Here is a 21,236-nt window from a genome sequence, read left to right as displayed (position 1 = left end):
GTGTATGTATGTTTTTTTTCTGTGGATGTCCCTGTGAGGGTATATGCATATGTCTTTGTATAGGGAGCAGCTGCACTATGGTAACAATATCATTAAAACTCCTAAGACTTTAACAAGCCACATTATTATAAAAAAAAGCCAAACACAGATAAGTTCAAAAAAGATTTATTTGACTGTTAATACATTTCAGGAGTGTCCTCCAATAATGTTGGTATATTTATCAGCAGCAATTGCCACCAACATGTTACGTATTGTAATTATGAATATTAATAATTAAAAGCGGTATAAAATTATTGTCAGCAATATCTCCAATGAATATAGTAGAATTTGTCAATACACACCAGTGAAACGTTATATAATCTATGTAGTGTATTCCAAAATGCTATTGAGATATCTAGAAATTATGACAATAAAAACTCAAATAAAATTAATTCCTAAATTTTAACCAGTTAATCTCTATAAACACATTGATTATATTTATGCAGAAAATAGAAAATTGATTGTGACTAAAAATATATGTCTAGTTGTTACAATATCCTATACCAAGCAGGCTATAAAACATTTAGATTAATTACTATTCAATAGCTATCATCTATTATCCCACGTATGGAAACAATATTTCTATAAATTAATCTTAACTCAAAATATCCCACAAATCTGATGACATTTTCAGGGAATACAATTCACTATATTACCCAAAAATATTATAATACTTTAAATAATCAACCAGAGATTTTTACACAAATTTATCAACTCAACATATACCACTTAATATAGCATTAAATAGTTCCAACTTAGCCACAATAATAAATGCAATTTCTAAAATATATCACAGTAACTGAAATTAACTTCAAAATACAAAAATCCTTCCCTCTAAATAATAAATTTACTTAGCACTAATATAATTAATTGTTGACTACACAGGTCTCTAAAATGTAAATTATAACTATAAATTACACCTTTAAATCACAGCTACAATTTAACTATAGCTATAGAATAGCTTTGATTTAAAACAGTAAAAATGTAAAACAACCGTTAATACATTACCAGTAACCAATATGAGAGTTCAGCTTCTTCAATCTGAGTTTTCCAAAGTCATACGTGAAGGTATTTTTGCAAACAGGCTATCACAAAACACAGAGGTATTTCTCTATTTTCAACAGAGAGTTATTCCAAGTCAGGCCCCAAGCCAAAGTGTGTTTTTGTCTTTTCTTCCCTTCTTTGCATAGTCTTTTTCTCTGAGACCAATTTCACCTTCATTTCTAAATCACCCAATAGAATTCTCTGGGTACACCCCTTTTAGTCTGAGCTTATCTCTCATTGGCCTTTGGAAATGCATATGGTAATTTTAAATCCACTGACAATTTAAAATACCCTTTGGTTGCAATTCTCGTATTTAACAGCGGGGGGACAATAGGCAACGGAATGTAGTTTCATTAGCAAATACTACTGCAGAAAAGAATATATATATATCCTATATTATAAAAGGCCAAGTGTTTGTCTGAAGCCGTCATGCGCAGTAGAGACAAACACTTGCCCTTGAGATAGGGAGCGCGAGATACACAGCATAGGGAGCGCGAGGTACACAAACAGCTGTGAGGTCTGGAGAGCGCGAGGTAAGCTGATTGAAAAAGCCTGTGGCAAGAGATATGGAGCGCGCTCCCCAGACCTCACAGCTGTTTGTGGCCGACGGGAGCGTTGCGATGGGGGCGTGGCCGGGTGTCGTGAGGGGCGTGGCCGGGCATCACGAGGGGCGTGGCCGGGCGGGGTCCCACGATGTGAAGACAGAGCCAGAGAGGGAGCAGGAGAGGGGGGGAGAAGGGCCAAAGAGGGGGGGAGAGAGCCAAAGGGGGGGGGGGGGAAGAGAGAGCCAAAGGGGGGGGGGAGAGAGAGCCAAAGGGGGGAGAGAGAGAGCCAAAGGGGGGGGAGAGAGAGCCAAAGGGTGGGGAGAGCCAAAGAGATGGGGGGGGAGAGCCAAAGAGAAGGGGGGGGAGCCAAAGAGAAGGGGGGGAGAGAGCCAAAGAGAAGGGGGGGAGAGCCAAAGAGAAGGGGGGGGAGCCAAAGAGAAGGGGGGGGAGAGCCAAAGAGAAGGGGGAGAGAGAGAGCCAAAGAGGAAAAAGAGCCAAAAAGAAGAGAGAGACAAAGAGGGGGGAGAGAGCCAAAGGGGGGGGAGAGAGCCAAAGAGAAGGGGGGGAGAGCCAAAGAGAAGGGGGGGAGAGCCAAAGAGGGGGGAGAGAGAGAGCCAAAGAGGAAAAAGAGCCAAAGAGGGGGGAGAGAGAGCCAAAGAGGGGGGGAGAGCCAAAGAGGGGGGGGGAGAGCCAAAGAGGGGGGGGAGAGAGCCAAAGAGGGGGGGAGAGAGCCAAAGAGGGGGGGAGAGAGCCAAAGAGGGGGGAGAGAGCTAAAGGGGGGGGAGAGCCAAAGAGGGGGGAGAGAGAGCCAAAGAGGGGGGGGAGAGCCAAAGAGGGGGGGAGAGCGCCAAAGAGGGGGGGGAGAGCGCCAAAGAGGGGGGAGAGAGAGCAAAAGAGGGGGGGGGAGAGCAAAAGAGGGGGGGGAGCCAAGGGGGAGGGGAGAGCCAAAGAGGGGGGAGAGAGAGAGCCAAAGAGGAGAGAGAGCCAAAGAGGGGAGAGAGCCAAAGAGGGGGGGGGAGCCAAAGAGGGGGGGGGAGAGCCAAAGAGGGGGGAGGAGAGCCAAAGAGGGGGGAGGAGAGCCAAAGAGGGGGGAGAGAACAAAAGAGGGGGGAGAGAGAGCAAAAGAAAGGAGGGAGAGAGCCAAAGAGGGGAGAGAGAGAGCAAAAGAGGGGAGAGAGAGAGCAAAAGAGGGGAGACAGAGAACAAAGGAGAGGGGGGAGAGAAAGCAAAAAAGAGAGGGGGGGAAGAGAGAGCAAAAGAGAGGAGGAGAGAGCAAGGGGTGGGACCGCTGTACTGCAAAAAATGGCCCGTGTACACGGGCTTTAGTACTAGTATATATATATATTTGTTTTAAATAGTTTTTTTATTGAGGTTTTGCGGTATAATCAACATACATTGAATGCCTTGTAACATCAAGGACAAATATACCATTGTTCAGGAAACAGTAATATTTGTAGGAAAATGGATAAATACAACAGTGAATAATAATAAATAGGCTTCTCAAACCTCCATTTTATAATAGTTTAGCTTAATTGGCTGACCGAGTGGAAGGTCACTTATGGGCCTTTTGGTTGAGAAAACTAAATGATATATGACAGTCAGATTTACAGCCACTTTTGGGCTTTGTAGTAGCTGATAGGAAACAGCGGATAAGCACCGCTTGGGATATAAAATACAAAAATATGAGAGTGAAAGTAAGTTGCACTTGTAAAATATATAACTGTAAACCAGTAACATAAAAATTGCATGACAACTTGCTAAAATATTTTCTCAATAGGGGAGGGGTTGCGGGGCAGAGTTTTATGGTATGGCACAAGACGATGGCATGAAATTAAATAGTATAAAACATGGGTGAGTGTCATATACTGTATAGGAATGATGGCTTATCAACTGAAAAGTCACCCAAACTGTCACAGCTAGGCCGTGGAGAGCATGACATAAACAAACTTATATAGCTTACATCACCTGTAACCATAGTATATATTATGGATGGTATAATATTTAGATCTTGGCGCAATTTAGTATTAAAGGGACACTGAACCCAATTTTTTCTTTTGTGATTCAGATAGAGCATGCAATTTTAAGCAACTTTCTAATTTACTCCTTTTATCAATTTTTCTTCATTCTCTTGCTATCTTTAAAAAAAATAATGCATCTAAGCTTTTTTTGGTTCAGAACTCTGGATAGCCCTTTTTTATTGGTGGATGAATTTATCCACCAATCAGCAAGGACAACCTAGGTTGTTCACCAAAAATGGGCCGGCATCTAAACTTGCATTCTTGCATTTCAAATAAAGATACCAAGAGAATGAAGAAAATTTGATAATAGGAGTAAATTAGAAAGTTGCTTAAAATGTCATGCTCTATCTGAATCACAAAAGAAAAAAATTGCGTTCTGTGTCCCTTTAAATAGCCAAAGATATATACCCTATAAAGAACTAATGTCATCCCAATTATGGCATATAGAGGTTGCAAATAATATGGCATACTGAAAATAGTATAGTATAGATCAGCCCTAGATATAAACAGCAGATATGTAATTAACATCTTTGCAATTAAAATGTATAGTAGCCTATGCAGTATACATATAGCAACATTGTATAACAACATTAGCAGATGAGATTAATCTAGGCATGAGAACACTATAAGTCGCCCAGGAAACACATATTTATTCTATTAGATTGTTGAATCTCCCCTAAAATGCCATAAAATGAAGCAAGGGCCGTTTTGAGGCACTCACATGACTAAATTGGCACAGGTACGCTTCCTGTCTTGGCCGCTGACAGGTAAGCTTGGGTTGAACTTGCCTTTTAGATGAAAAATAGAAATGCTGACAATGCATATACCGACTAAATAGGAATTCATCAGGTACATTTGGGGCTTAAGCTTGTGTCTAATAATATGACTGGTTTGTGAGAAAAGCATGAGGGATCTGTACAATTGTGGTTCCGTAATAAGGCAGATATAGATACAAATCTAAGTATTCAACATAGAAAGAAATAACACTCCTCTGACTGAAGCATTTGTAAATGACATACTGGGGCAGGTTAGAAACCGAAGTCCAGAGGAGGAAGTTTATCAGTGTACAGCAGAGATTATTTAAACCTAGCCCTTACAGAATGGGAGTCAAACAACTGTTGGGAGACCCTAATGTGTGTATACATCTTGTTAATTAAGAGCTGAAAATGAGCTTCATTAGCTTGGGTTAGTGGCAATATAGCAATAGTGTATCTAACCTTAAAAAATTTGGACATCAGGGGAGAGGTTATAAGGGAATAGGTACTGTATATGGACCTACATATGAGTTCATGATCTCAGGAGCCCCAACAATTAATCTACCCTAGCTCAACCTAATGTGACTTGTATACTATAAAAAGAAAGAAAAAAGGATAAGGTTCCAAAGTCAGCTTGTAGATACCAAGGGTTGTATGTATATAGCCGAGAAGATGTGTAATAACTATACCAGCCACCCCGTGTCACCTCAAAATTACAGGATGTATAATCATATCATAGATGTGGTGTTTTATAGGCATTTGGCATTAAACGGTGCTATGTAAGTAAACATATATATATCATAGCAAGGAAAGATTGTGTACTAGTATTTGCAGTGATACATATGAACAATTACAATTGTATGTGAATAAATAACTGGAGTAAAAAACTCAGCATTGCAAAGATGGTGGAGAGCAAAAATTAAGTCTATTTAAACAAGTATGGGGTATCTATGCTCATGCGGGAAATGAGTCCAAGGATCCAACATCGTTAAGGGCTGCTTATGATAGTGAATTCCAGAGTCACACAGAAGGCAGGCCAGGATTTGTAAAGAATTAGCCTATTCCAGTTCTGAGTTGGGGCAGCATGAGATCAATTGTATATACCAGTATGTGGGGAAAGTTATTATACCTTGAGCGGAACTCCTGAATTGGTAAACTACAGCCACCAGCCCTTAGCTGCATGTCAGTGGAGGATCTGCTGAATCCTCTCTCACTCTCACAGTGCCAAGCCGCCCATACATCTCCGATAGCGAAATTGAGGTAACTGTGGTAGTAGATGCCGTGGTCCTGCTCACAGATGTCTGTATAATCTCCTGAACGCTGCTCAGACCCTGTCGGCTTTGAGGAACCGGTAAGATAGCAATCATGTGACTTAGCATCTCGAGTAGTTCTAACTGTAGTAACGTGTAGTAATGACATTGAACCCCGGCTCAGTGACGGTCATATCCCCCATGGCTGGGGCTGAAGAGAAGGGCATGCGGCATGCTGATGTGTTCCTCCAAGTACAGGTTAGTTCATCCTCTCTCACAGATGTGTACGTATCTATTTGTGCATCCTCAAGCTGTTCTTTGGCCATAGCGGATGTCTCAAGTGCAGATATGGCCGACGCCATGTGCGCACCCTTTATTATAGACCTGAGGTCTTCAAATTCAATGGATAACTTTCGATCCAGTTCCAGTAGTAGATTGCGGATAGTGATATTCGCCTCCTCCATGCTCAAAGAAATAAAGCGTGTTAGTAGTGTGCACTGGTTGCTTCTGCTACTCGGAAAAATTATATGTACGGCTTGCTGGTCTGGTACTGCTCAACTGCGTCCAGAGATCTATGCAGCTCCCAAAGATCTGGGTCTTTGTGTACCCTTAATCAGGCGCCTAGTTTGTTTATTTCTATTGAAACCACCACCTATAAATAAGTATGAGCTTGGCTGGTGGAAAGGTGTACTTAGATAGTGGTTTTAGTGTTTTTTTGGTGATATTGATTCCCAAAGCGGCAGAGCAAGGTAAAAGCAAGTCTGCTCCTGTTGCTGGCTGACTCCGCTCCACCCCAAAAGTATATTTTCTTAAATGTATATTCAATATATTTATTATTTCCTAGTATTAATAAACTATCTGTTCAGTATATGGCCCATCTAATATAACTGAGAGCGTATTTTTGAGACTAAACATGGGTACACTTAGAATATATATATATACATATGATATATATATTTCCTACTCATAATATGTTAAAAGATGTATTTAAAAGTCAAATTTCTATGAGTGAACTAGTAGTTGTAATTCAATATAGATATATGTATATTTAACTTTATTTGTATATCAGTTGATAATGAGTCATACTATAATTTGATTTTAATAGAATCATAACATTCCATATCTAGTATATCTCCAATGCTGAGTGTATAAAAACATATGCTATAATTCACAGCACAAATTACATAGGCCTTTATATACCAGTATCTACTAGTCATATTTGGAACCTTATTTTCACACCAGATTCCTGAAACAAAGAAAAATAAATGTCGTTTTATTTTGAAATACAGTCAAATATTTTAAAGTCATCAATACAGCTACCCACTCAATACAGCAGACACTTATCTAATATAGTATATCAGGCATAAAGGTATATCTTCCAGACCAATATATATATTGTTTATATAATCTGAGTATTTAAATAGATCTGATAATTATACAATTCATATATTTAAGTTTTATTCTTACATGCTTTCAACTTACACAAAATTTAAATATACTTTCTTAAGTTTCTCCTGCTAATATCAAGATTTAAACTGCCATCACATCTGGGTATCTGTGTATTTAGAAGGCTCAGGGAGGCCCTGTGATTAATCATTTGTTTATCAATACACCTGAAAATTCTGCCCCTTGTTTTATACTTCTAGTCTCCCTCCCCACAGGGGTTCAGGTGAGCTAATAGGAAATCTGATTACACATTCCCAGGCAGTGATCAAAAGGTCCTTTGAAGTGATCTCCTTTCATTTGAGACAACTGTCTTCTCTTTGTGTTTTTCAGATAACCTATGTGTTTTCAACTGGCAACTGGTTTGGGTTAAATTTTTATTTCAGAATTTAAAGGGACAGTATACTGTAAAATAGTTTTTCCCTTAATGTGTTTACAATTGCTTTTTTTACCAACTGCAGAATAAAAAATGTATGAAAATTAGCTTTTTAAGGTTTATTTCTGTATATTAAAGCTCTGATTTTGTGTTTTGAAGCCTAATAAAATAGGTTGAGCTTGTAGGTATAATCAGATCTCATTACTGTATCACATGGTGCACATATACCTGCTTCTTTATCTTATATCTGTCCTTAAAACAATCACCAATACTTTGAGAGAACAATGGAAAATCAACATTTTATTACCTTATCTCTGCTTTATCACACTGGGAGTGTAATTTCTTCTGCTGGCTGTGTTTACAAAGCTTATCTATAGCTGGTACGCGCGGCCACAAACTTTCAGAATAGGTGGGGATACCACATGCTAAATTAACAATTTCAAATGCCAATATAAGGGTAAAGGAGCTACTTGTAAACAATTTAATACACTCCACCAGGTAAAGTGGATCATTGGGAACAAATTAAAGGGGAGAACATTTTTGAGTAAACTGTCCCTTTAATGCAACTTACATTAGCAAGATTTTCACATACAAATTAATTATTTCTCTATATCATATATGTATGTACATAATGTCACTCACCTATTCCCTGACATGACACATGTGGCACTTCTTTATTAATCATTTTGCCCATTCCTTTCCATTCTTTCTATTTGATATACAATTGTGCTTATAAGTTTACATACCCGGGCAGAATTTATGATTTCTTGGCCATTTTTCAGAGAATATGAATGATAACACAAAAAAAACTTTTCTTTCACTCATGGTTAGTGTTTGGCTGAAGCCATTTATTATCAATCAACTGTGTTAACTCTTTTTAAATCATTATGACAACAGAAACTACCCAAATGACTCTGATAAAAAGTTTACATACCCCAGTTCCTAATACCGTGTATTGCCAACTTTAACATCAATGACAGCTTGAAGTCTTTTGTGGTATTTGTGGATGAGGCTCTTTATCTTCTCAGATGGTAAAGCTGCCCATTCTTCTTGGCAAAAAGCCTCCAGTTCCGGTAAATTCTTGGACTGTCTTGCATGAACTGCACGTTTGAGATCTCCTCTGAGTGGCTCAATGATATTGAGGTCAGGAGACTGAGACTCCAGAACCTTCACTTTATTCTGCTGTAGCCAATGACAGGTCGAATTGGCCTTGTGTTTAGGATCATTGTCATGTTGGAATGTCCAAGTACGTCCCATGCACAGCTTCCGGGCTGATGAAGGCAAATTTTCCTCCAGTATTTTTTTTTATAACATACTGCATTCATCTTGCCATCTATTCTGACCAAATTTCCTGTGCCTTTGTAGCTCACACATCCCCAAAACATCAGTGATCCACCTTTGTGTTTCACAGTAGGAATGGTGTACCTTTCATCATAGGCCTTGTTGACTCCTCTCCAAAATTAGCATTTATGGTTGTGGCCAAAAAGTTCAATTTTGGTCTCATCACTCCAAATGACTTTGTGTCAGAAGGTTTGAGGCTTGTCTCTGTGCTGTTTGGCATATTGTAAGCGGGATACTTTGTGGCATTTGAGTAGTAATGGCTTTCTTCTGGTGACTCGACCATGCAGCACATCTTTCTTCAAGTGCCTCCTTATTGTGCATCTTGAAACAGCCACACCACATGTTTTCAGAGTCCTGTATTTCACCTGAAGTTATTTGTGGGTTTTTCTTTGCATCCCAAACAATTTTCCTGGCAGTTGTGGCTGAAATTTTTGTTTGTCTACCTGACCGTGGTTTGGTTTCAACAGAACTCCTCATTTTCCACTTCTTGATTAGAGTTTGAACACTGCTGATTGGCATTATCAATTCCTTGGATATCTTTTTATATCCCTTTCCTGTTTATACAGTTCAACTACCTTTTCCCGTAGATCCTTTGACAATTCTTTTGCTTTCCCCATGACTTAGAATCCAGAAACGTCAGTGCAGCACTGGATGAAAGATGCAAGGGTCTGTCAGGAGTCCAGAAACTCAATGACCTTTTATACACACACACTAATTACAAGCAAACAGATCACAGGTGAGGATGGTTACATTTAATAGCCATTCAACACCCTTTGTGTCAACTTGTGTGCATGTTATCATGTCCAAATCACTAGGGTATGTAAACTTTTGATCAGGGTCATTTGGGTAGTTTCTGTTGTCATTATGATTTAAAAAGAGTAGACACAGTTGATTGATAATAAATGGCATATTGTAAGTGGGATACTTTGTGGCATTTGAGTAGTAATGGCTTTCTTCTGGTGACTCGACCATGCAGCACATCTTTCTTCAAGTGCATCCTTATTGTGCATCTTGAAACAGCCACACCACATGTTTTCAGAGTCCTGTATTTTACCTGAAGTTATTTGTGGGTTTTTCTTTGCATCCCAAACAATTTTCCTGGCAGTTATGGCTGAAATCTTTGTTGGTCTACCTGACCGTGGTTTGGTTTCAACAGAACCTCTCATTTTCCACTTCTTGATTAGAGTTTGAACACTGCTGATTGGCATTATCAATTCCTTGGATATCTTTTTATATCCCTTTCCTGTTTATACAGTTCAACTACCTTTTCCCGCAGATCCTTTGACAATTATTTTGCTTTCCCCATGACTTAGAATCCAGAAACGTCAGTGCAGCACTGGATGAAAGATGCAAGGGTCTGTCAGGAGTCCAGAAACTCAATGACCTTTTATACACACACACACTAATTACAAGCAAACAGATCACAGGTGAGGATGGTTACATTTAATAGCCATTCAAACCCCTTTGTGTCAACTTGTGTGCATGTTATCAGGCCCAAATCACCAGGGTATGTAAACTTTTGATCAGGGTCATTTGGGTAGTTTCTGTTGTCATTATGATTTAAAAAGAGTAGACACAGCTGATTGATAATAAATGGCTTCATCCAAACACTAACCATGAGTGAAAGAAAAGTGTTTGTGTTATCATTCATATTCTCAGAAAAATGGCCAAGAAATCATAAATTCTGCCACGGTATGCAAACAACTGTGTGTATATATATATATATATATATATATATATATATATATATACATACATACATACATACACACACACACACATTATTATTATTATTTTTTTTCATAGGGGAAATAGATTCTCGGCAGCTATCACAACAGGTCACTATATAAACAGTGGATCTGTCACTATATAAACAGTGGATCGATATGCCGAGAGCATTGTTATCCTCTTTTTACAATGCCCACGTGCCACTTGTATGAAAACGGCCCACAACTCAAATGAGTTTGATACCCCTGCCATAGAGCATCATCCAGGATTCAGTTCCCTGACCCTCAGCATTCTATACGATGATTGCTTGATTAGCGCAGCTCACTTACATCTGCCCCTAACTGGCTGCAGCAAGGGATATTAAAGATGAAAATATTTTTTTTTCTAGGGGTGTGTCCCATGGCTACAAAACAATCTAAACTTTACCTTAAAAAGTGACATGGTCTTAAAGGAATATGAAACAAAATAAAAATTATTGTTTGATTCAGACAGAGCATAGCATTTTAAAAATGTTTCCAATTTACTTCTATAATCAAATTTGCTTTATTCACATGTCCTGTGTTGCAGAGATACCTAGGTAGCATCTGGAGAACTATATGACAGGAAATAGTGCTGCCACCTAGTGCTCTTGCAAATGGATAACATTCTTGCAAACCTGCTGCCATATAGTGCTCTAGGAAAAGGCCGGCTCCTAAGCATACATCCCTGCTTTTCAACAAAAGGTACCAAGAAAACAAAGAAAAATTGATAATTGAAGTAAATTTCAGTTGTTTAAAATTGCATGCTCGATCTTAATTTAAAAAAGAAAAATGATGGGTTTCATATACATTTAATATATCAGTTTGCATATTAGTGTTTAATTGCTGATATAAATTATACATATGCAAGTAACTTTAATTTCCCATTAAAGGGACATTAGACTCTTGCTTTTGTGTACAAATTGTGTTTATTTCACATTCCCTAGAGAAGCCAAAAAGCTAAATTTGTAACTTAGGTTTTCAAAATATAGAAATTTGCATAAAGCAGCATTTGGAAGTTACAGAATTTGGTTTTTAAACTTTTACAATTTTGAGAATCTGTAGACTTTGGTAAAACACAGCCAAACAAAACACAGAATATGGCAACATTTCCAACACTTCATTGGGGCTTTTGAGGACAAGGAGGTGAGGGGGACTTGTGGGCGGAGAAAAAACAGGAGGGGTGGGGCCACATGTATGCTGTGGGTGGAGCCAGAAACCATGGCATTTGCCAAAACCATGTACGACTTACCTGTTCCACTCCTTGTTGGCCCATCTGTATAGCAGAACATATTCTTCAAAATTAAATTGATTACTCGCCAGTATAGAGAGGTGGTCATGCATGTAGTGTGTAAAGCACTTTAAATAGAGAGGGTACAAATCTCCTAGCAGTGACCTAGTCATGTTTACTTGCTGTAATGATTTGCTTTTCAGTTCCTCCAAATGATTTTCAAGGTTAATTTTAATCTCTGTATCATATTTAACCGTAGGGATATTCTCATTTATATATTGTATAAATAAGTTTTCCAAGTCTTTAGCCCAGCTGTTAGGACTAAATTCTCCTTCATATGTTAGGTTCTTCTCTTTTGCCCACTTTACACAAGCGGCAACTGAATTAAGATGCTCCGTCTGACTGTTGTCGCCAGTCAGCGCCATTTTCACCGTGTTCCACATGTCATCTGCCACCATCTTGTACCCTGAATAGGCATGGTTGTCATGTTGTTGCTGCTTAAAAATATAGTCACAGGCATCCCAGTATCGTTTATTTCTCAAAAGATTTGTGAAGATTTGCTCTGAAATGAGAATAACAGAAAAGTTAAATAACTGATGAATATATTTGTTCAGGAATATACTGTACATATAAATGTAAACATCCCACAGAAGAGGCACTCGCCAGGAATAAAATGAAATATTATATAATGTTTGGGGGTCCTACATCATCTTCAGTTTAAGACCCCAATACTTTCCATAATACATAGTTAGAGTTCAATCCCCGCGAGTGCCTTTTTTTGCGGCACAGTTCTACAACATATTGTTAGTGCATCTCAACAGCTGTATTTACATACTCTGGACTCTCTTTGGGACTCACATTACAATATCACTTTTAAGTCGTTTAAACTTTTTTTCTCTGTGTTTTAAAGGGATAGTAATTACCTTGAGATTTTTACATAAAAAGTTTAATTATGCATAATGAAACAACTTTGAATTATATTTTCATTATTCTTTGCCCCTTTTTATGTAATTGTATCTGTGAAAATTGAGTAATTTCTAATTCTCAGAATGTGAAATGCACCTGCTGACTTCTCAAGGCTGACTATGCTGCATATCTGTCCCTTATTGGCTTTATCAGATAACAACTGCAAAACAATTCATTTTATACTAACTTTATGACAGTGATTAGCCTTGTTGTCTGTAGAATAAAAGCCCTGATTGGCTCCTCTAAATAAGGAAAACAGCGGGTGGAGTTTGGCTATTGAAAAATTACTGCAGTAAAAAGGATTTTAATTTTGTGTTTAAAAAGTTGACATGGCTGATATGTTATTCTATAGCAACACAACAGAAATGACAAGGTGTTGACTGTCTCTATATTGATCAGTATTGTCTTAAAACGGAGAAAGAGAGCAAAGGCTTTAAAGATTTCTTTTAATATGCATTGTAATATGGCAAAAAATAGTAGTTACATATAAGATGGATAGATAGATGATAGAAAGATAGATAGATTAGATAGATGATAGATAGATAGATAGATAGAGAGAGAGAGAGACAGACGGACAGACAGACAGTAGCCATATGCATTTGGAGGTTTTGGGTGTCGGAAGAAGGTGATTGCTCTTTTCAGAGCAGGATTTCTGCTTGTGAAAGTGCAGCACACCAAGAAGGAATCAGGCTCCAAAAGAGCCGAACACCGCAAGCAACCGCCTTCTTCCATATCTGAAAATTCTGAATGCACATGCTGAATAGATAGATAAATTATAGATAGATAATTTGAGATATATATATATATATATATATTAGCATTTTTGTGTACTTAAAGGGATAGGGGAGTCATAATTAAAATTGCATGATTCACTTAAAGCATGTAGTTGTAAGACATTTTTAAATTCACTTCTGTTACCAAAATTTGCTTTGTTCACTTGGTAACATTTGTTGAAAAGCATGTGCACATATGGGGCCCCATCCAATATGCAGTGTCGCCCCGGACCCCGCCGCCACCTACATTAAATTTATTACCCCCTAATCTGACCCCCCCTACACCGCCGCCACCTATATTAAATTTATTAACCCCTAATCTGATCCCCTTACACCGCCGCCACCTATATTAAATATATTACCCCCTAATCTGATCCCCCTACACCGCCGCCACCTATATTAAATATATTACCCCCCAATCTGACCCCCCTACACCGCCGCCACCTATATTAAATATATTACCCCCTAATCTGACCCCATTACACAGCCGCCACCTATATTAAATTTATTAACCCCTAATCTGACCCCCCTAAACCGCTGCCACCTATATTAAATTTATTAACACCTAATTTGACCCCCCTACACCGCCGCCACCTATATTAAATTTATTAACCCCTAATCTGACCCCCCTACACCGCCGCCACCTATATTAAATTTATCAACCCATAATCTGATCCCCCTACACCGCCGCCACCTATATTAAATATATTACCCCCTAATCTGACCCCCCTACACCGCCGCCACCTATATTAAATGTATTACCCCCTAAACCTAAGTCTAACCATAACACCCCCTAACTTAATTATTATTTAAATAAATCTAAATATTAATACTATTAACTAAATTATTCCTATTTAAAACTAAATACTTACCTATAAAATAAACCCTAAGATAGCTACAATATAATTAATAATTACATTGTAGCTATTTTAGGGTTTATATTTATTTTAAAGGTAACGTTGTATTTATTTTAACTAGGTACAATGACTATTAAATAGTTAATAACTATTTAATAACTACCTAGTTAAAATAATTACAAAATTACCTGTAAAATAAATCTTAACCTAAATTACAAATACACCTAACACTACACTATCAATAAATTTATTAAATAAACTACAATTATCTAAACTAAAATACAATTATATAAACTAAACTATATTACAAAAAAACAAACACTATATTACCAAAAATAAAAAAATATTACAAGAATTTTAATCTAATTACACCTAATCTAAGCCCCCTAATAAAATAAAAAAGCCTCCCAAAATAATAAAATTTCCCTACCCTAAACTAAATTACAAATAGCCCTTAAAAGGGCCTTTTGCGGGGCATTGCCCCAAAGTAATCAGTTCTATTACCAGCCCTTAAAAGGGCCTTTTGCGGGGCATTGCCCCAAAGTAATCAGCTCTTACCTGTAAAAAAAAAGAACAACCCCCCCCCCCCATTACAACCCAACACCCACACACCCCTACTCTAAAACTCTAAAACCCACCCGATCCCCCCTTAAAAAACCTAAGTCTAACCCCCAAGTGGTCCTTACCTGTTATGAAGACCGGCGGAGAAGGTCCTGTTCCAGGCGGTGAAGTCTTCTTCCAAGCGGCGACCTCTTCTTCCAGGAACCAGCCGGCGCGGAGGAGTTGAAGACCGATGACCGCAGAGCTGAAGACCGTCGACTCTGGAACTGAAGACCGGCTACGCTGGAACTGAAGATCGGCAACGCTGGAACTGAAGACCGCAGAGCCATGGAGCGTGGAGGATCCTCTTCATACGATCTCCGCCGTACACTGAATAGGAATTCAAGGTGCGCGATTAAAAATGGCGTCCCTTGAATTCCTATTGGCTGATTTGAGCCTTCAAATTCAAATCAGCCAATCGGATAAGAACTACTGTAATTCTATTGGCTGATTTGAATAGCAAATAGAATTACAGTACCTAGTTAAAATAAATACAAAGTTACCTGTAAAATAAATATAAACCCTAAAATAGCTACAATGTAATTATTAATTATATTGTAGCTATCTTAGGGTTTATTTTATAGGTAAGTATTTTGTTTTAAATAGGAATAATTTAGCTAATAATATTAATATTATTTAGATTTATTTAAATAATAATTAAGTTAGGGGGTGTTAGGGTTAGACTTAGGTTTAGGGGGTAATACATTTAATATAGGTGGCGGCATTGTAGGGGGGTCAAATTAGGGAGTAATATATTTAATATAGGTGGCGGCGCTGTAGAGGGATCAAATTGGGGGTTAATAAATTTAATATAGGTGGCGGCAGTGTAGGGGGGTCAGATTAGGGGGTAATACATTTAATATAGGTGGCGGCGGGGTCCAGGAGCGGCAGTTTAGGGGTTAATACTAGAATAGGTTTATTGCGGTGTGAGCTATGGTGGTTTAGGGGATAATAATTAGGCTTATTGTGTTGTGGGGGGTTGTCGTTCTAGGGGTTAATACATTTATTGTTAGGAGTGAGAGGGGGGATTGCAGATAGAGGGGTATACGTGTCGGGCTATTTTTGGGAGGCATGTTAGACAGTTACGGGAGATTTAAAAGTTTAGTTAGTTTTTTTAGGCGTCGGCAGTTTCTAAAGTGCCGTAAGTCACTGGTGACTCCAGAAATTTGTACTTACGCTTATTTCTGGATATCGCTAGTTTGTCCGACTTACGGCACTTTAGCAACTGCCGGCGGGGTATATTGGATACCCCGATGTGCGAGGTGAAACTACGGGTGGCACGGGTTATCTCGCTTGCGCCGAAAAGTACGCCCTATATCAGATCGCGCCCATGGTCCGCAGAAGCAATGCTGTACTGGGAGCTAATAAGTTATTGGTGGCTACAGACATTTGTCTCTTGTCATTGTCTCACCAGAAGTGTTCAGATGGCTCCCAGTAGCACATTGCTGCTCTGGAGCTGACTTTAACTATGTGTTTAACCTATTTGCTTGATGTCAGGTCTAGGAAAGGAAATATGGAATATAATTACACTAAAAAAGACATCTGCCCATCCTGGGTTGCCTGCACCTGTTTTTGCAGTGCAAGCTTTTGTAATGGACCTATTCATGTCTGATATATGCCGCTCCTGTTATTTTTTCAGTTGGGATGCAAGTGTTTTAATCCAGAAGCACTGACCTGAGTGCTAAAACAATTATGGGAAGGGATAACTACTCAGGATACCACCTTCACTGGGCCTTGATCTGATCCCTATCAATGAAACTGGTATCCATGTGGATATAGTTCAGTCTTGATGCAAAAAGTCCCTTGAATAAACTGCACTTAGTTAACTGTCAACTAAAGGAAACCCCCTCCTGATGAGAATAATGGACAAGTGCAGTAAACAACACGGCCACATGGAAAGAATGTTCAGTTGCATTGGTCTCAAGTAAAACTGTGAAAATAGAGCCAAACAAAAGCTGACATCATTCTTAGTGATTCACAGACATCCCAACTCTCGCTGAAGTTCAGGGAGTCTCCCTGATTGTAATAGCAGCTCCCTGATGCCAGCAAATGGAGTGCAATCTCCCTGAAACTCCAAGTACCATGATCCAGTGTGGCCCAAATATGCAAAAGTGTTTCTTTAAGGAATGCCTTTAGTTGCTAGGACGTTATGACCCCCCAAAGCATGCATCAGTAACCAAAAAGCCCCCACTGATTTTAATAAAATAAAAACACAAATACTACCTTATTTACTGCACGTAATTAAACTTTTGTATTCTAAAATATTTGAGCATTCAACAAGCGTACGATCACTGGGAAATAGGTTTGTTATATGTGGTTGTGCAATAAAACTACTTTTTTTAATGTGACTTTAGTGGGAAGCTACTTTCATGATAAATCCCTATCTTAATAAGGGTTTCAAGGTGTCCAATATATAACTGGGAGGGGGGGTGGCGACGGCGCAGTAGCGGGAGAAGCCACCTCCCTGAAATGAGTTTTTGCAGGTTGGGATGTCTGGATTCACGTTTGTTTCAGATCCCTGACACTAAGTTGTTGATTTGTCTACAGAAATACTCTGGCCAAACCTGTGTCTAGAATTATTCCCAAGAGTTAGAGTTTTACCCTGTGATTTTCTATTTCTAAATTTCTGAACCTGACCTTCATCTAAATGGGTAGCAGGCATACAAGGACCCTCTGACCTTTCAAACATTGGAAGACAAACAATAATTCTCCTGCAAAGCAAAATTATAAGCAATGATGAACGTTGCAGGGTCTTAAATGCTAGTTCAGTAGCTGTGGTCTTAAAGGACCAGTAAATACAGTAGATTTGCAAAATCAACAAATACACAATTAAAAAAAAAGACAATGCAATAGCACTTAGTCTGAACATCAAATGAGCAGTAGATTTTATTTCTGACAAATTTCAGTTCTCTCTATTTCTACTCCTCCTGTACCATGTGACAGCCATCAGCCAATCACAAATGCATAAACATTTATTCTGTGAATTCTTGCACATGCTCAGTAGCAGCTGGTAACTCAAAACGTGTAAATATAAAAAAAACTGTGCACATTTTTTTAATGGAAGTAAATTGGAAAGTTGTTTAAAACGGCATGCTCTATCTGAATCGTGAAAGTTTAATTTTGACTTGAGTGTCCCTTTAAGATATCTGGGGGCACCCCCTGCTTTGATTGATACCTTTTATGCTGTGTCTGTTTTTTTATTTTATGTTGCAATTCTAATAAAGAAATGTTCACATTTTTATCACTGAGATTGAGCCGGTTCTTGCATGGAAGCGATTACTTTGGACTGCGTCCCGTAGGGCTCTCTCAGTAACAATATTTTCCCGTAAAAAGGATATAGCAACTTGCACAACGTGCTCATCGAGGATTACAGCATAGAGCTGCAGAAGAAGAATGCAAGTGTTGCCGGTTGTATATATGTTTCTTCCTCAAACTGATTGCTACACTCTATGATACACAGATTGTTTAAAAGGATTCTAAACCCACATTTTTTTCTTTCATGATTCAGATAGAGCTGCAATTTTGAGCAACTTTCTAATTTACTCCTTTTATCAATTTTTCTTTGTTCTCTTGCTATCTTTATTTGAAAAGTAGGAATGTAAAGCTTAGGAGCCAGCCCACTTTAGGTTCAGCACCCTAGATAGTGTTTGCTTATTGGTGGCTACTAGTGATGTCGCGAACCTAAAATTTTGCGTTCGCGAACGGCGAACGCAAACTTCCGCAACTGTTCGCGAACGGGCGAACCGGGCGAACTGCCATAGACTTCAATAGGCAGGCGAATTTTAAAACCCACAGGGACTCTTTCTGGCCACAATAGTGATGTCAAAGTTGTTTCAAGGGGACTAACACCTGGACTGTGGCATGCCGGAGGGGGATCCATGGCAAAACTCCCACGTAAAATGACATAGTTTATGCAGAGTCTGTTTTTAATCCATAAAGGGCATAAATCACCTAACATTCCTAAATTGTTTGGAATAACGTGCTTTAAAACATCAGGTATTGTAATGCTGATCTGAATTTGTGGCTTATGGAACACAACTGCAGAAGTAAAAGTAAATGTTTGAAATGTTTCACCCCTTTTTATGGTATCACTATATAAGTCAGTGATATCAGCAGAGATAGAGGAGTGAATTAGTATAAGTCTGAACCCAGCGATTATGTATCACAAGGTTAGGTGAGTGGTAAATTTATAAAGAAACTGTGGGGAAATTGCCAGGGTGGTTTACAAGTTCACTAGCTGTTTAAGAAATTACTGGTATTTCAATAAGTAATAGAGAGTCTCTAGCGTCCTTGAGCAAGAGTTATATCCTACAGGAGAGAACCCCATTCTCTGTTTAGTTTATAAGTATTCAGTTCAAACTCTCAGTAGCAAGGAGATAGAGTGAAAATCCTTTACCTTTTAACTTCAGCCGCTTCACGCAGCACACAGACAGTTGGAGCGCAGGAGACCGGGGAGGAGTTACTCACTGACACGCTGGATGATTGACAGCGCAGACCGCTACCGAGTCCCGGTTCCTTTCTTCTCAAATGCAGCTACTAGGATACCGGTTGAGAGGCAGGCGGAGAGTAGTCTGCGGTGGAGAGTAGGAGTATTACAAAGGAGACCGCAAGAAACTCGAGTGTGAATGAACTCAGTTGCGGCGGTTTGATAGTGGAAACGGGCAAGTGCCGAAAGACTAAGGCAGTGGTATCCTCCAATTAAATGATGACACAGAATGTGCAGGATGATAGTTAGGAACATTATAAAGATAACGTAGGTTATTTGTAATCCACAATAGCAAATGTATAGTAGAAGTAATCCACATAAGGAATAAAGCAAGCTCAGTATGAGCAGATGCTGTTCAGTGCAAACAACAAAATACTAAGCACTGACCATTAGGAGAACAGGTGAATTTAAAGACTCTGTGGGCAGGGCTAAACTGTTGAAGGCTGAGAATTAAAAGGTAAACACAGTTAGTGAAGAATCCTGACATCACCCCCTCCTCAAGCAAGCTGTCCCACAGCTTGAGGCCGAGGTCTATCCGGGTAGCGACTGTGATAAGCAGAAATAAGCCTAGGAGCATCAATGTCCGAAGCAGCCTCCCACGAGTCTTCCTCCGATGGATAATCCTTCCAGTGGATAAGATACTGCAGTACAGAAGCCCTGTAACGGGAGTCCAAAATGGAATGAACTTCGTATACATCCATATCGGTTGTAACTGAGGTGTCTGCATGGAGAGGTTCTTGTTGTCTAGAACTGATATACGGTTTGATAAGAGAGACGTGGAATGTGGGGTGTACCTTCATTCCAGGGGGCAATTGCAAAGTGACAGCGTTAGGGTTGACTATGCGGTTTATCTCAAAAGGACCGATAAACTTCCTGGCAAGTTTCTTACTAGGCACTTGAAGTTTTAAGTTCTACGTGGAAAGCCAAACCTTGTCCCCTACGGAGTAGCTGGGGGGAGTTCTTCTTCTTAGGTCATAGTACCTCTTTTGGTTGGCCTGAGCGTTTTGAATATTGCGTTTGATGAAATCAAAGTTGTCTAAAATCCTATTAGTGAAGTCATCCAACTTGGGTGAATCAGTACTTGAGGTAGGGTTTAGAAACAGAGTAGGGTGAAATCCGTAATTCGCAAAGAATGGCGATAGTTTAGTGGATGAGCTGGTTAGGTTGTTGTAGGCATATTCAGCCATGGGTAGAAAAGAGATCCACTGGTCTTGCTGGTAGAAACAGAAACAACGAAGATATTCCTCGAGCCATTGATTCAATCATTCCATCTGCCCATTGGTTTGAGGATGGTAAGCGGTTGTGAATCTATGATCTACTTGAAGGAGTTTGGTCAATGTAGACCAAAAGCGAGAGGTGAATTGCGTACCTCTGTCAGTGATTACTCTAGAAGGTACGCCATGTAATTTAATGATATTGTCTATAAAAAGACGGGCTGTTTCTGATGATGAAGGAATCTTATGAAAGGGAATGAAATGTCCCATTTTGGTGAACATGTCCACTATCACTAGTATGGTGTTCTGTTTTTGTGAAAGGGGTAGTTCGACTATGAAATCCATACTTATTTGTTCCCAGGGACGGCTAGGGATGGGCAGAGATATCAGTAAACCATAAGGTTTTAACCTTTCGTGTTTTGAGGTAATGCCGGTGGAACAGGTACTAACATAGTCTCTGACTGTTTGTTTCATATTAGGCCACCAGTAAGATCTATTCAGTAAATCCAAGGTACGTCTGACACCAGGATGACCTGACATTGGGATCTCGTGG

At 39.1% G+C, this 21,236-nt stretch overlaps 1 protein-coding gene across 1 annotated transcript in view; it reads right to left on the bottom strand.

Annotated features, from left to right (window-relative positions):
• LOC128653259 (uncharacterized) overlaps positions 1-21,236 on the bottom strand; it is a 147,924-nt gene that overhangs the window by 101,712 nt on the left and 24,976 nt on the right. Inside the window, exon 2 of the mRNA XM_053706451.1 lies at positions 11,809-12,349. Coding sequence (XP_053562426.1) covers positions 11,809-12,349 — 541 coding nt within the window. The remainder of the gene's footprint in view (positions 1-11,808; positions 12,350-21,236) is intronic.

Source organism: Bombina bombina, chromosome 1, assembly GCF_027579735.1.
Source record: "Bombina bombina isolate aBomBom1 chromosome 1, aBomBom1.pri, whole genome shotgun sequence".
Classification (NCBI taxonomy): domain Eukaryota; kingdom Metazoa; phylum Chordata; class Amphibia; order Anura; family Bombinatoridae; genus Bombina; species Bombina bombina.
The sequence above is the reverse complement of the archived record's forward strand: the minus strand, read 5'-3'. Positions and strand labels throughout refer to the sequence as shown.